We start from the raw sequence: 15,848 nt of genomic DNA, 5'->3' as shown, positions 1-15,848 counted from the left end.
TGAGATTTTTCTTGTTTCTTGAGGAAAGCCTGTATAACTATGAATTTCCCTCTTAGACCTGCTACTGCTTTATTCCAAAGATTTTGGACTGTTATGTTTTCATTTTTATTTGTCTTTATATATTTTTAATGTGTTTTGTTTTGTTTTTGAGAGAGAAAGAGACAGAACGTGAGTTGGGGAGGGGCAGAGAGAGAGGGAGACAGAAAATCTGAAATAGGCTCCAGGCTCTGAACTGTTAGCACAGACCCCAATGTGGCAAACTCCCAAACCATGAGATCATGACCTGAGCTGAAGTTGGATGCTTACCAACTGAGCCACCCAGGCACCCCTGTCTTTATATATTTTTTAAATTTACTCTTTGACTTCTTCCTTAACTCATTGATTGTTTAGTAGCATGTTGTTTAGCCTCCATGTGTTTGTGTTTTTTCCAATTTTTTCTTGTAATTGATTTTTAATTTCATAGTTATGGTCCAAAAGATACATGACATGATTTCAGTCTTCTTAAATCCATTGAGACTTATTTGATGGCCTAACATGTGATCTTTCCTGGAGAACACTCCATGCATACTTGAAAAGAATGTGTATTCTGTTGGTTTTGGATGGAGTGTTCTGTATATAGCTCTCAAGTCCATCTGCTTTATTGTGTCAATCAAACGCACTGTTTCCTTAATGATGTTCTGCCTGACTATCTATCCATTGATGTAAATGGGGTGTTAAAGTCACTACCATTATTGTATTACTGTCAGTTTCTCCTGTAATGTCTATTAATGTCTGCTTTATGTATCTAGGTGCTCCAACATTGAATACATAGATACTCACAATTATTAAATCCTTCTGTTGGATTGATCCATTTATCATTATATAAGGCCCTTTATTGTGTCTTGTGATAGCCTCTGTTTTAAAGTCTATTTTGTCTGATATAAGTATTGCTACCTAGGTTTTTTTTTCTTTTCCATTTTCATGGAATATTTTTTCCTACTCTTTCACTTTGAGTCTGTATATGTCATTAGGTCTGAAGTGAGTCTCTGGTAGACAATATAGATGAGTCTGAGTTTTGAATCCATTGCGCCACCATGTGACTTTTGATTGGAACATTTAGACCATTTACATTTAAAGTTATTTTTGACAAGTATATATGTATAGCCATTTTGTTGTTTTTGTAGTTCTTCTCTTTTTTTTTTCTCCTGCTCTTTTTATGATTGATGACTTTCATTAGTGTTATGTGTAGTTTTCTTTCACTTTATTTTGTGTGTATTGATTATAGGCTTTCTAGTTACCATGAGGTTCATGCATAACATCCTAAGGATAAAGTAGTCTATATTGAGTTGATGGTCACTTAAGTTCAAACACGTTCTAAAAGAACTTTTTTTTACTCCTCCCCAATATTTTATGTATATGTTGTCATATTTCCATCTTTTTGTTTTTTGAGTCCTTATTAACTAATTTCTTTAGGTATAATTAATTTTACTGCTTTTGTCTTACAACTTTCAGGTTAGCTTTATAAATATTGCTCTACTACCTTTACCGTATGCTTGCTTTTTAAAAGAAGTGTTTATTTATTTTGAGAGAGAGAAAAAATTGAGTGGGGGAAGGGCAGAAAGAGCGGGAGAGAGAGAATCCCAAGCAGGCTCCATACTCAGGGCAGGGTCTGACATGGGGCTCTAGCTCACAATTATAAGATTGTGACCTGAACTGAGACAAGAGTCACTTAACCAACTGAGCCACCCAGGTTCCCCTGTGTGCTTTTACCAGTGAAACTTTTCCCTTTCATAACTGTCTTCTAGCCATGGCCTTTTGTTCTCCACTTAAAGGAGTTCCTTTAATGTTTCTTGTAAGGCCAGTTTTGTGGTGACTAACTCATTTAACTTTTCTTTGTCTGGAAGCCTATTTCTCCTTCAGTTCTGAGTGAGAACCTTGTTGGGTAGAGTATTCTTGGTTGTAAGATTTTTCCTTCCAGCACTTTGAATATATCATGCCACTCCCTTCTGGCTTACAAAGTTTCTGCTAAAACATCAACTGACAGTCTTATGAGGTTTTTCTTGTATGTTACTAGTGGCTTCTCTCTAGCTGCTTTTAAAATTAGGGGCATCTGGGTGATTCGGTTGGTTAAGCGTCCAGTTTCAGCTCACAGTTGTTGAGTTTGAGTCCTGCATCGGGCTCTATGCTAACAGCTCAGAGCCTAGAGCCTGCTTCAGATTCTGTGTTTGTGTCTTTCTCTTTCTCTGCCCTCCTCTGCTCGTGTTCTTCCCACCCCCCCCCCCACTCAAAGAATAAACATTTAAAAAAAATTTTTAAATAAAAAATTCTGTCTTTATCCTTAATCTTTGACAATTAATTACGTGTCATGGTATGGATCTCCCTGGGTTCCTCTTGTTTGGAACTGAACCTGGATATTTGTTTTCTTCCCCAGGTTAGGTACACATTCAGCCATTATATCTTCAAATACGTTTTCTGCACCTTTCTATCTCTCATCTCCTTCTGGGACCCTATAATGTTTGTTCACTTGAAGTTGTCCCAACAGATCCCTTAGCCTATCCTCACTTAATAAAAGTTTGTTTTTAAGTTTATTTTGAGAGAGGGAGGAAGAGAGAGAGCACACCAGTGGAGGAAGGGCAGAGGGAGAAGGAGAGAGAGAATCCCAAGCGGGCTCTGTACTGTCAGCGCAGAGCCTGATGTGGGGCTCAAACTCATAAACCGTGAGATTATGACTCAAGCTGACTAAGGAGTTGAATGTTTAACCAACTAAACCACCCGCGTGTCCCAGTCTATCCTCATTTTTAATATTCTTTTTTCTTTTTGCTGAAGACTAATCTGTCTTCCAGATCACTGACTATTCTTCTGTATCTTCTGATCTACTATTGATACCCTCTAGTGTGTTTTTTATTTCAGTTATTGTATTATTCAACTATGATTGGTTCTTTTTTATGTTTTCCATCTCTTTGTTGAAGTTTTTACTGAATCCTTCCACGCTTCTCTCCAGTCTGGTGAGCATCTTTATGACCATTACTTAGAACTCTTTATCAGGTAGATTGCTTATCTCCATTTCATTTAGCTCTTTTTCTGAGTTTTTTTCCTTTCATTTAGAGCATGTTCCTCTGTTTCCTCAGTTTGCTTGACTTTCTCTGTGTGTTTCTATGAATGAGGCAGAACAGCTACTTCTCTTGAACGTGAAAGAATGGACTTGGGATGGTAATCCCCTGGGTTCACCACCCATCTTCCACCACCAGTGCTACCTACAGTTAAGAGACAGTGTTAAAAAAAAAAAAAAAGGATCTCTAAACATTTTTAATGCTGATTTTAGAAAGATTCTTTTAGAAACCTGATAAGGCTAGTTTATGAAGATACATTTGCCTAGAATTCAAATATTCCTTCACTTTCAGTTTAGTTTCATTTTCTTCTGTTGAAGTGAAATTAATATTAGTGTTTTTATTTACAATAACATATGAGCCTGGCTGGCTCAATCAGTAGAGGATGTAACTCTTGATCTCAGAGTTGTGAGTCTGAGCCCCATGTTGGGTGTGTAGATTACTTAAAAATAAAATCTTTAGGGGCACCTGGGTGGCTCAGTCAGTTAAGCATCTGACTTTAGCTCAGGTCATGATCTCACAGTTTGTGGGTTCAAACCCTGCATCAGGTTCTATGCTGACAGAACAGAGCCTGGAGCTTGCTTCGGATTTTGTGTCTCCCTCTTTCTCTGTCCCTCCCCTGCACGCACACACGCTCGCTCGCTCGCTCTCTCTCTCTCTCTCTCTCTCTCCCTCCCTCCCTCCCTCTCTGTCTCAAACATTAAAAAAAAAATCTTTAAAAATAGAAATAAGATACCACATAGAGTATGTTCTATCTTATAACTTATGTTTGTCCATCCATTCTTCCTCCCTTTTGTCTGATATACTTGCAGAGAAATGTCGGGGCATGGTCCACGTGATGTGAGCAATGTTTATTTCTGAGGTGTAGGATCAGAGTGATTTCCTTTTTAAAGAAAAATTTTTTAAACATTTATTTATTTTTGAGAGAGAAAGACAAGAGTTTGAGCAAGGGAGGAGCAGAGAGAGAGAAGGAGACACAGAATCCAAAGCAGTATCCAGGCTCTGAGCTGTCAGCAAAGAGCCGGATGTGGGGCTCAAACTCACAAACTGTGAGAGGATGACCTGAGCTGAAGTCGGACACTCAACCAACTGAGCCACTCAGGTGCCCCTTCTTACTTTCTTGGTCTCTATGTTGCTTGATGGTTTAATAATGGGCATAAAATAATAAAACCATTATTCTAAAAAGTGAGCAAAAAGCAAATTTAAAAAGAACACACGAGACAGCACTGCCGTGGCTTTACAGGCAGCGCCGTTCCCAGCGTAGGCACGGTCCTCTTTCCATCCACCTCCCACCTGGAGGGGCCTGGCAGATGTCCCCGCTCGCCATCTCATTGGACTTTCACAGCTGGTGACTACTGAACTCCTGAATGGCCCTGAAGGGTGACCGCAAGGTCCTGGAAGACCCAGAGGCTGGCTGTGTACACCTCAGTGGGCATGCGTTCGTGCCAGAAACAGCTCACGATGGAACCGGCTTGGGATGGCTCCTGCGAGTTTTAGTGTAATCCCAAGGCAGGGTGCTTGGACGTTTGGGGTGTATTCGGGCTCAGATTGCACTGCATTTCATTTAGTTTTGAGGGAAGTATGAATACCAGGGTTATTTATTCACCATCAAGTTTTTCACGTTCATTTTAGTAATCCGTGTTATATTTTGAGTTAATAAATATCAGAACTTTACGAGGAAGACATTCCAGAAATAAATCTGGCTATTCATGGCATGTTGTTTGGCACACGCCTTCCTGCCTATACGCGGGGAAACTCTGTTTACCTTTTGGAAGCGTCAGTAGAATCTCAGGTTCCAGCTCCTCCACCAAAAGAAGGAACCACTTCAGTTTAGTGGGAGGAGAAGCAGCCGCCCTTAGCCGAGGAAGGACACAGGGCCGGACTGTGCTGGCTTCAGTTTTGACTTAAGGAGCAAAAATGTTCCTTCGGCCAAAGGCGCAATTAACATTTCTTGGACAACTCTCAGAGTAAAGTACAGAGATATTCCAGCTTTTCTGTCACCTAAAAGTATACTTCAATCTCTTTCATTTTTCTTAAGTGACTAGCATTTTCTGTAAAATGGGGATAATAATACCCATGGTGATTGTTTCACTGAATGGTCATTAGTGACCAACGAGATTACACAACATGACAAAGTAGAGGACAGCCGTAAGGCATTTTTAGGCCAGAACTTCAGAGCAGGCAGACGCCTTTTACAAACTATGGAACGGGGCACCCGAGAAGGGACATCACTTCGTGGAAGCCACACAGCCTGTCTTTGGAGGGCGTGTGATTGGACCCCAGCCTCTTTCCATGGAGCCATCCTGCCACATCCTTCACCCTTTTCACAGTACATCTCATGAGAGCCCCGCTTTGTCATTTGGAGCCTTTTGCGAGGAAAAGCCCAACGTACAGCTCACAGTAAATGCTTTCCTGAATGAGTCCGAGATCCCCCGTTGTGAGTCATGTAACACGGGTCGCACGCACGCACCCCAGGGGCATGCCACCTAACTCCTCTGTGCTGTGGTTTCCTCAACAGCCTTGTCTAGCGGGGTCTGCAGGGGTAAGTGAGGTAAAGCGTTAGGGCCTGGCACACGGTGTGTACCCCATCAATGCTGCTGTTATTACTATTTATTATTATTATTAGTAGTAGTAGTAGTCATTAATTTACACACAGAAGTTTCACTTCTGTGAAACTTTGCTACTATAGGCAAAAAAAAAAAAAAAAGCAAGGTCACAGAAACAAATTAGGAACCCGCCGTCAGCCCTCTGGGAAGGATGTGGAGCAGCAGGGAGCAGAGGACCTTGGGAGGAGTCCTACAAGTACTACAATTCCTCGCAGTCTTATTTTCTTCCCAGAGAAGGGCTCCTTTTCCCTGGCCTGGCCCCTGGCTTGTGACTGTTAATGACACCAGTGTGCTCTGTGGAAGGATGATTGCGCCCTATCTATGCCTGACTTAACACAGAGCCCAGTAGGCACTATGGAGGTGCTTGGGGCTCCCCAGAGGCATGGCTGAGAGGAGGTACAGGGCTTTCTAGCTAAATAGGAGACAGTGACGAGGGGAGATCTGCCCTCGGAGAGCACAGGGCCACCTGGGAGAGCTTCTGGAAGCACTGGCTGGAAATGACAGGACCATACCTGAGTTAGAATTCAGTGTTCACCTGTCCTCACTGCCATGTAGGACCGTTCTGGTCTGTGTCCTTCCTTGCACCCTCCCGTTCTGCCTGTGACAGTCCGTGAAAGTTTGAAAACGAATCACACCACACGTCGAGAGGGAGGGAGTCTAATCCCAGGCCAGGGAGTGAGAATGGAGATGTGATAGTGAGGCGCTCCCATCGTTGAGTTGGGAATCTTTCTTTTCCGTTCGATTTCAAGATGCAGAGGTATCCTCTTGTTTGGTGGCCCCAAAGAAACGTGCACACTGAATGTCACCTGGTAACAAATCAGGAGCCTGAAACCACTACCTCTTGTCTTCCTTCAAGGTTAGCCTTCAGGATCTCCTGATTAACATTCACAACCAACAGAGCCTGCTCACCCCATCCTTACTACATCCGGTCCTTTCCACACATCATTGCAGTCTCCAGACTGGCTTGTTAGCACGTTCACCCCAAGTACCGTCAGCGCAGGCAAACACAGACGCTCCGAGCAGGATCTCACCACGTCGAACACTTAGGGCAGTCCGTTTCCCAGCTGCCCGACAAGGAAGCCGCATCTACTGAGAATAGATATAAATTAGCTAATGCTGAAACTGCAGGAATGTTCCGTCCATATCCTGGGTCTCCAGTGATGCTTCCCTCCTCCAACTACTCATTCAGACATTAATTCTAGGTCTCTCTATTGCACTCAGGGTTGAACCTTGTGGTAAAATACTAGTGGTGTAGCAACTGCAGCGAGGCGTCTCTAATTTCCCCGTCAGAGTGGTTTTAATGCTCTCTTCCAGTGGGCACGGAACATGAAAGAGAAGACCAATGGTTATAGGCCCCACAAATCTGCAGAGTCAACACATGTGAGAGAAATTACCATTTTAGCCTTGAATTGTTTCAGCCAAGAAGTAAAATCCATTTTTATTGCTTATGACCAGTAGTACCGAACCGACCACGGGTGGTGACCTGAAGGAAAGGGAAGGCCCTGTGGAAACCGTGGTCCCCAGTGTAAATCGGGAAGTACACAGAGAACCCCAGTTTAAAGGTGGGCAGTGGTGGGGGGGTGGGCTGGGGACAGAGCCTGGCCGCAAAGAAAGACCCTGCTGGGCCCTGGGCTGTGGTCTGAGAAGCCAAGCCTGCCCTTCCTGGATCCCTGACGGTGTGAGGGATCAAATCCCACGGATAAAGAAACCCTAGGTCCTTTCCACACCTCCTCGGGGCTCAAAGAGCTGCCTGTGTTTCCCAGTTGTAAATGAGGTCATCCTTGGCGAGGTCTGGATGATAATAGCTCCCTTTTACTGCGAGCTTTCTGTGAGCAAGGCGCTTTGCTAACTGCTTTCCGGGGAGCAGGTTCTTTAATCCTCCCGACGCCCCCTTGCAGTAGGTGTTATAATTTACATTATAGATGAGGAAATTGAAGTCAGAGAGGTTAAATCACTTGCCCAAGACTGACAGCCGGTGGGCGGCAGAACTGGGATTTGAACCCAGAGACAGGCTGGCTACCAAGCCCAGCTTACCTTACTCATCACGCTTTTAAATAGCACTTTGTCCTAATGAAAACTGATCATGTAATGTCCAGAAAGTTAGAACTAAAAAAAAAAAAAGGTTCTCTCATTTACCGGAGGATTTGGAGAAATGCCCTTGATCTTGGTTTCCAGTCTCTAAAAGAACAATAATGTTATTCTTTATCTACCCGCCCCACAAAAGTATTTTCAGGATAAGGAGTTGGTCATCAGGGCTCCTAGAATTTTAGATGATTGAAGATGCTTAGCTACATAATGAGCAAATGAGTTTCCACCTCCCTCCTCAAGACTTAAGTCCCCAAACCGGGGCCAGCTTTAGTTTGTTGTTTTTTTTTTTTTTAATGTTTGTTTGTTTTTAAGAAAGAGAGGGAATGCTCATGCATTTGTGTGTGCGAGACGAGGGTACAAGTGGGGGCACAAGTGGGGGAGGGGCAGAAAGAAAGGGGAAAAGAGAATTCCAAGCAGGCTCTGCACTGTCATCACAGAGCCCAGCTTGGGGCTTGATACCACAAACCGTGAGATCCTGACTGGAGCCAAAATCAAGAATCAGACGCATCCAGCTGAGACACCCAGGCGCCCCTGGGGTCAGTTTTCTGCGGTAACCAGTTTGGGATTTTAAAAGCAAATTTTATGTTCCATCTAAGTCAGAAACCAAAAGTTCTTTGTGGAACACCATTAAGGCATTTCTACAGGGAATTCATCCAACATCTGACTGAGAATATCCCCTCTGAGGCACTCGGGGTACCCTTTGGGGGACGGAGGGTACCCAGCCTATTGTCTTTGAAAACCAGACTGCTCTCTAGTTGGCCTTGGGGAAGAGGGAGTTGGGTAAATTCCACCCTTTTATTCTCTATCTCCTCTATCACTTACTCTGATTAAGAGCTGTATCGAGGGGAGATGGGTTACAGCAATAGACTCCAAATTGGTTTCCCTGTGATGTTTTTGAATGGGCAATGGGCACAGGTAAGGATTAATTTGTATATCAAGATATAAAAACATTTCTTTTTCCTAAGCCAAAAGAAATGACAAAACCCAAGCAGGTAGTATTACAGTGTATTTTTCCGGGCAAATTATAAATTCTGTTTTGTAAACAGTACAAATAGTATTTTTAAAGGTTTCAAGGGAAATATAAGAAATAGATGGTTTTGAAATTATCATATGGTCATAAGAAGAAGATACTTTGGAAATGATCTAGGAAATCTTCCCTTGTGGACATAAATGCCACAAACACATATGCTTGTCCTTGTTGATTTAGTAATCTCATTTTTGAAATTTATCCTTAAGAAATAATCCAAAATCCACTGGGTGCCTGGGTGGCTCACCTGGTTAAGTGTCCAACTCAGTTGAGCTCAGGTCGTGATCTTATAGTTTGTGAGTTTGAGCCCCATGTCGGGCTCTGTGCTGACAACTCAGAACCTGGAACCTGCTTTCAATTCTGTCTCCCCCTCTCCCTCTGTACCTTTCGTGCTTACACTCTGTCTCTCTCTCAAAAATAAACATTAAAAAAAGAAATTATCTAAAATCCAGAAATTAAGAAATTAGGATGTTCATTGCATAGTTTTTGTAATAGCAAAATATTTGAAATAGTCTAAAGTATGCTCTGGCCACACACACACACACACCACTGATAGAATGTGTATTTATTAAAAATTAAAATTATAGGGGCACCTGGGTGGCTCAGTCGGTTAAGCCTCCAACTTCGGCTCAGATCAGATCTCACGTTCGTGGGTTCAAGCCCTGCATCGGGCTCTGTGCTGACAGCTAGCTCAGAGCCTGGAGCCTGCTTCTGGTTCTGTGTCTCCTTCTCTCTCTGCCTCTCCCCCTCTCATGCTCTGTCTCTCTCTCTATCAAAAATAAATAAAACACTAAAAAAATTTTTTTTAATTAAAAAATTTTAAATTATAAAAGCCATGGAGCAATATGAAAATGCTTATTATATAAAGGAAAAAAAGCCAGATATGTAAAATGATGCTCTGCCACTTAAATTACATATTTTTTCATTTCTAAGATTTCTATTTGGTTTGCTTTTCACTCTCCCTCTTCACTTTTCATGCCAAGCTGTTCATGCCTTATGGTCACTATTCTTTCCATTGTCTCAGCACCTTTATTTTTTATGTTTTTTAATGATTTTATTTTTAAAGTAGAGGCACCTGGGTGGCTCAGTCAGTTAAGCGTCTGACTTTGGCTTAGGTCATGATCTCATGGTTCATGAGTTCAAGCCCCACGTCGGGCTCTGTGCTGATCAGGTCATGATCTCCTGGTTTGTGGGTTCAAGCCCTCATGTTGGGCTTTGTGCTGACAGTTCAGATTCTGTGCCTCCCTCTCTCTCTCTCTGCACCTCCCCTGCTTGCACTCTGTCTTTCTCTCTGTCAAGAAATAAACATAAAAAAAAATGGGGAAAAAAGATTTTATTTTTAAAGTAATATTTACACCAAATGTGGGCTCAAATAAACAACTCCAAGACCAAGAGTTGCACGCTCTCCTGCTCTACCAACTGAGCCAGCCAGGTGCCCCCCACCCCCGTTGTCTTAGCATCTTAAACACACTTAATTGAATACTTTATTTCAGATTTTTTTTCAGGGTACAGATTCTCTTGTGGTGGTGCTTTTTCCTTTGAGCCATCTGAAAATTTTTCCCATGTGCGTTACTTCATTGTCTTCGGGGGTGGTTGTCTGTGGGACTCCATCATGCCCGGGCCTACGCGGATGTGGTTTTGCTTCGCCCCTGCCTAGACTCTGGTAATTTCAGTGGCCCCGGGCAGATAGTGTCTTTCAGCTGCGAGTTCAGTTCCCTAGCAAGGGCCTCAATATTGTCTTTTACCCCTAAGGGGTTAAGTCTCCAGCCCCAGCCTCCAAAGCCCTTACTGCTTTCCTGCCCCTTGAGCCTGCAAGTTCGGTTCTCATGACTTGCTAGGGTCTGCTTTGTTTCTAGCACCTCAGCTTCCTCCTCTGTCCTCAAACTCTGCTGTTCATTAACGGAGTTTCTGCTTTACCCATCATTTCCAGGTTTGTATGGGGATGTCCCATCCACCATATCTACCAGAAATACTTATTTTTCCATTTCCTGCAACTATGTGAAAATCTATGTGAATATAATGAGAAACCAGAAGGGACTTTGAAAATAAAATGATTTATTCTAGGTGGAGATGGTGGGTTTATAGCAACCAGTTTTCTCTGGTTTGCAGATATTCTGTATTGCCCTGGTATTGTCTTTCAAACAATATAAGAAGCCTCATCGTCTTCACTGTTGTCTTTTGTTTCAGAATGCATACACCGCAACTGCCATTAACGGGACAGATTTTTGTACATCAGCAAAAGATGCGCTCAAACTCTTATCCAAGAATTCAAGTCATTTCACATCTGTAAACTGCTTTGGAGACTTCATAATTTTTCTAGGAAAGGTGAGATGTCCTCACTAAAATAATAAATAGGGAAACTTGGGATCCAAACATTAAGCCACGGAGCAAGGCTTGAAAGAAAATGCATGTTTCTTGAGTGCTTGCTCTGCAGTGGAGGCTGTGCCTCATTCTCTCATGTAATCCTTAGTCCCACGAGGTACCTTATTTTGCAGATTAAACTAAGGTTTAGTAACTTGTCTAGGATCCCACAATCAGTGGAGTCAGGATTTGAAGCCTAGCCCTTCTCTCTTTGCAATGTTCAGTTCTCTCTACCATTCTGGCTCCCACTTTTTCATACCTAAAATGAAAATGCTACTGGCCTCATTAAATGGATGTATTTTGTGGGGTTTTTATCATAAAATATATGGAAATAGTACTGAAACCTAATAAAATGTCTGTATTATTTAACGGGATTAAGTCCCTAAAGACAGATTGTTAACATCCCAAGTAGAGCCAGAGGTACGTTTCGACTGTCATCTGAATAGTACTTTTCAAGGAATTGCAAAGAGTCGTAGATGTCGTGCAGTGAACGAGCATCTCAGAGCTCCGTCTCCTGGTGTGAAGGGCAGCCCTGAACTTGGGGTCTTTAACAACTCGTAACCGCAGTCTTCCTATCTAAACTACCGATAGCATGTGCCTTTTCTAGCTTGTGGGGAAGACTAACTCAAATATGGATGCTGGTGGTGTGATGGCCTCCAATTGATCGTCTTCAGGTTGAAGGTTCCTTACACTGGACCACATGGTGTGTCCCTTTGCTTGTGATTGTCCCCCGCAGGGCCCAGTTCTGCACAACTGTTTGCCTGATCCCACTTCCACTTGATTGCCTGCCCTCAAATCCCTGACCACAGACCTCCAGACCTTCCTGCCATGTCTGTGCTATTCCAAGCTAGACATCCTGGCTGCTTCCAGCCATTCCTCCTCAAGGACATGAATGCTGAGGCCTTCAGTGGTGCCCCAAAGTGAACAAGATCTTGGTCTCCAGTTGTGACCTGGTCACACGCAAATGTGAGGACTCCTGGCTCATTTAGCATTTTGTGCCTCCGTGGTGTTTGGTAAACCTCTCTGGTGCATTACTATTAGAGTTAACGGTCATTAACAAGTTATAACATGCATGGATTTCACAGGTGTATGTTATGTATATATATATATATATTTGAAGGTTCAGCTTAGCCTGAGATTTTTCAGGCAACAGTAGCTCTAGAAGCAGAAACCAATTATGCCTTTCAAGACAGCCTAAATCTAAGCTGCAGTTGTCTTTAAATGGATAATATCGTTTATGTGAGTTTGGTAAGATGTTCTCTAATAACCACTTCCAAAAAATTTTAGAATGAGGTCTCATCTTTATAACAGAATTATCTTTTGTTTTAGGCAATAATTCATTTTCCTATATTTCCCATAAGGAACATGTAATTGCTAATAAGCTTCTAATGAGCCTGTTACAACTAGTGATTCTTTGATTTTTTTGAATGAAGGAGCATTCCGACATTCATGTCTGTCTTTATGGGTTTCCAAGGGCAACAGGGACTCAAGAAGGACTCCATTTTATTTAAGAATTAGGTACAAACTTTTTTTTTTCAAGTAAAAAGGAGGAACATCAGGTCTGTAATCATGCTGCTGGAAATATAATTACATATGGCCAAAGCCGGGATTAATCCGATTATCTCCCCACACCAGCACTGGGAAGCCCTTGCAGTAATCCCTGGGGTAAAAACAATCACATATTAAACTACAGTACATTCACTCAGTGGATGGTTGCACTGTTATTTAAAAATGGCACTTACTACAAAGTATTAAATGAAGGGGACCCAGGTGGCTCACTTGGTTAAACGTTCAACTCTTGATTTTGGCTCAGGTGAGATTGAGCCCTGCGTCAGGATTCTCTCTCCCTCTGTCTCTCTGCCACTGACCAGATCATGCTCGCACACTCTCTCTCAAAATCAATAAACAACAACTAAAATAACAAATATTAAACGAAGATGCTTTATGGGGCTGTCAGGTGAAAAAAACTAAAAATGTTTAGGTATGATTACGTAAATAAATACAAGTGGGCACAGATAAAGTGCAAGTACCTCTGTCCTCCTCTTACTCCACATTAACTGGGTTGTCTTTTAGTATCATAGCTCTTTTTTTTCTTAATTTCATTGGATCCCATTTTCTGACAAGCATTCTTCACACTAGGGTACACACAGACGCACACATATGCATGTATATGAAATTACTACTTGTAGTTGACAAGAATCATTTCTAAATATTCTGACCAACCAGTATATGAAGGTTTTCAGCGAAGTCTTGTTTTGCCAGGTGTTGGTGGTGTGTCTCACTGTTTTTGGAGGACTCATGGCATTTAACTACAACCGGGTGCTGCAGGTGTGGGCGATCCCTCTGCTACTGGTTGCTTTTTTTGCCTACTTCGTAGCCCATAGTTTCTTATCTGTGTTTGAAACTGTGCTGGACACTCTCTTCCTGTGTTTTGCTGTTGATCTGGAAACAAATGATGGATCGTCAGAAAAGCCCTACTTTATGGACCGGGAGTTTTTGGTAAGCAGACATTTCACTTCCTGCTGCAGTCTCTATCCTCAAAATCTCAAAAGTCTTGAAGACACGCGTAAAGGAGGCGCATACTTAGCCTCATTTGCTCTTCCAGAGGGCTCTGTGGGCTTCTACCACTGGCCTGAATGTCCAGAGTGAGATTTGGGCTGTTTTCTGAGGCTGAACGCACTTCCCTTACTGGAACCTTCTCCCTGGAGAGAAGTGAGGCTGAACAGTTAATATGGACCAGATGACCTTGTGCAGGTGTTCTGGACAGAGCGGTCCAAGTCCCTTGGTGCAGTCAGCCTGGTCTGGCCTTTTGGGTGGTCTGGAGGTTTACTGGATGATCTCTCTCTAAAGCATTTTTGCCTCAAGCGCCACACAGACCCTTTGTGTTTTAGGGAGCACACACGTCACCATCTGCGCTAGTATGGACAGATGTACGGTTCTCAGGCCTTTTGTTAACGGAGGCCCAGCGATGCGGGAAAAGCCACACCCTGTCAAGCCCCGTGCAGCTTCTATCTGGAAATAGCAGGCAGCCGTTGCTTATCTGTCTTACCAGGAATAGACAGGGGTATTTCCACAACTGAATGAAGTCTCTCTCGATTATCTGGGTCAAGTGACGTTTTAGTACCTTTCCTTCATTCTGTTGCCATATTTGCTCTTTTTAAGAATTTATAAGTAACCTCTATACCCAACACGGGGCTCGAACCCCACAACCCCGAGATCAAGAGTCTTACACTCCCCCAACTGAGCCAGCCAGGCGCCCCAGCCCTTTTGCTTTTAAACAGCATTCAGTGCACTCCTTGGTTCACCCAGGCAGTGAAGTTTAACCAGCACCTCTATGGTCTTAAAATTAAACATAGAAAACCTAAAAATACAATAGCACTTCATTTGTATCTACCCCAAAGAAATGCTTTCTGATGGTGGTAGAAAGCTAACAGGCTTCTTTCCCCGATTTATACTTTTTCTGATTACAAATCCACCTGGAAATCTACCCCCTAAGAAAACTTTAATTCAACAGGGAAAACTTTAAGGATTAAATTCCCCTAAATGATATGGTCAAATAAATGGTTGCAGTTGGTGCAGACACAGAACACTGGTCTAACTCATTCTTTTGTTTTTCAGAGTTTTGTAAAAAGGATCAACAAGTTAAAAGACCCGAGGGCACAGAGGGAGGTGAGCTCATCAAGGAGCGAGGAGGGAACAGAACTCCAGCCCGTCGTGTGACAGGTGCGCGTTAGGTGCCCCTGGAAAGTGGCCTTCTTCTGAGAGCCATTCACAGAATAAACGGTAAGGCTGATGGACCTTCTTCTTCTTCATCGTCTTTGTCCTTATTGTTTGGCCATTTTAATACCAGAACCACAGAAATAGATCCTATTCTGGACTCGGTAGTTCCATATTGATATATATTCACCTTAGAGTATGAATAGAAAATATTCCCACTCCATTCCCACCAATGTTCCTGAAGATGATTTTAAGATTATTCAAAGTTGGATGTAAGGTGCTTTTGAGGCACGTGGATCTCCATGGATTAAGCAAGGGTCAAATAAGGGTCAAAGACTAGTTTGGATCTTGGTCATTTTCTGCGTAAAATGGGCAGGTCCCTTCACTTTCCCAAGCCTCAGTCTCCAGCAGAAAGTGCACTGTTGTGTGGATTCAGTAAAGAAATGATAAAGTATCTTAAAACAGCACTTGGGAAAGAGGACTTTCTAAACAAAATCTGCCTTCACCTACCTGGAGGTTAGCCAGAAAATAACCAGCCTGTGGCTCATATGAATGTTCAAAAAAAATATTTATTTATAAAAAATACAATGGGATAAGTTTATGCTGAGAAATGCAGCAATAAATACAGTTGAAGGAAACAGAGCAACTCTACATCCATACATTGGCACAAACAGGAAGAGCAGACACACCACCCAGACCTAAATGTCTGCAGGCCGATTTTGTACACGCTCCTTTAGAAACACCACTCTGAAAAGATCTTGTCGGTTTAGGTAAGAGAATGAGTACACATATAATCACAAATGCACACGGATCAGGACTTTATTTAAAAGTTAGCAAACAATACTGAAGAGACATTGATATGTAAATTTCTAAAATGCTGCATCTTAAATTTAGTTGGCAAAGACCATATTTAGCTCTAAGCAGGACTTTAGTCTTCCACATAGAAACCAGATAACTAAACTG

General features: G+C 42.5%; 2 protein-coding genes across 4 annotated transcripts in view; one reads left to right on the top strand and one right to left on the bottom strand.

Annotated features, from left to right (window-relative positions):
- The window catches only part of SLC44A3 (solute carrier family 44 member 3), a 98,751-nt gene that overhangs the window by 79,801 nt on the left and 3,102 nt on the right, over positions 1–15,848 (top strand). For 2 of the 3 annotated variants that reach the window (XM_029948607.1, XM_029948608.1), the window contains exons 13-15: positions 10,995–11,132; positions 13,431–13,667; positions 14,787–14,980. In XM_029948607.1, coding sequence (XP_029804467.1) covers positions 10,995–11,132; positions 13,431–13,667; positions 14,787–14,888 — 477 coding nt within the window. In that variant the 3' untranslated portion in view covers positions 14,889–14,980. Of the gene's footprint in view, positions 1–10,994; positions 11,133–13,430; positions 13,668–14,786; positions 14,981–15,848 lie in introns of those variants that run through there. The other variant, XR_003912075.1, reaches the window with a different exon arrangement.
- Positions 14,938–15,848, bottom strand: part of CNN3 (calponin 3) — a 25,157-nt gene continuing 24,246 nt past the window's right edge. The window contains exon 8 of the mRNA XM_029945799.1: positions 14,938–14,991. Within this exon, the coding sequence (XP_029801659.1) occupies positions 14,938–14,991 (54 nt within the window). The remainder of the gene's footprint in view (positions 14,992–15,848) is intronic.

This window comes from Suricata suricatta, chromosome 8, assembly GCF_006229205.1.
Source record: "Suricata suricatta isolate VVHF042 chromosome 8, meerkat_22Aug2017_6uvM2_HiC, whole genome shotgun sequence".
Classification (NCBI taxonomy): Eukaryota; Metazoa; Chordata; class Mammalia; order Carnivora; family Herpestidae; genus Suricata; species Suricata suricatta.
Note: the sequence above shows the minus strand (reverse complement) of the source record. Positions and strands in the feature narration are given on the sequence as shown.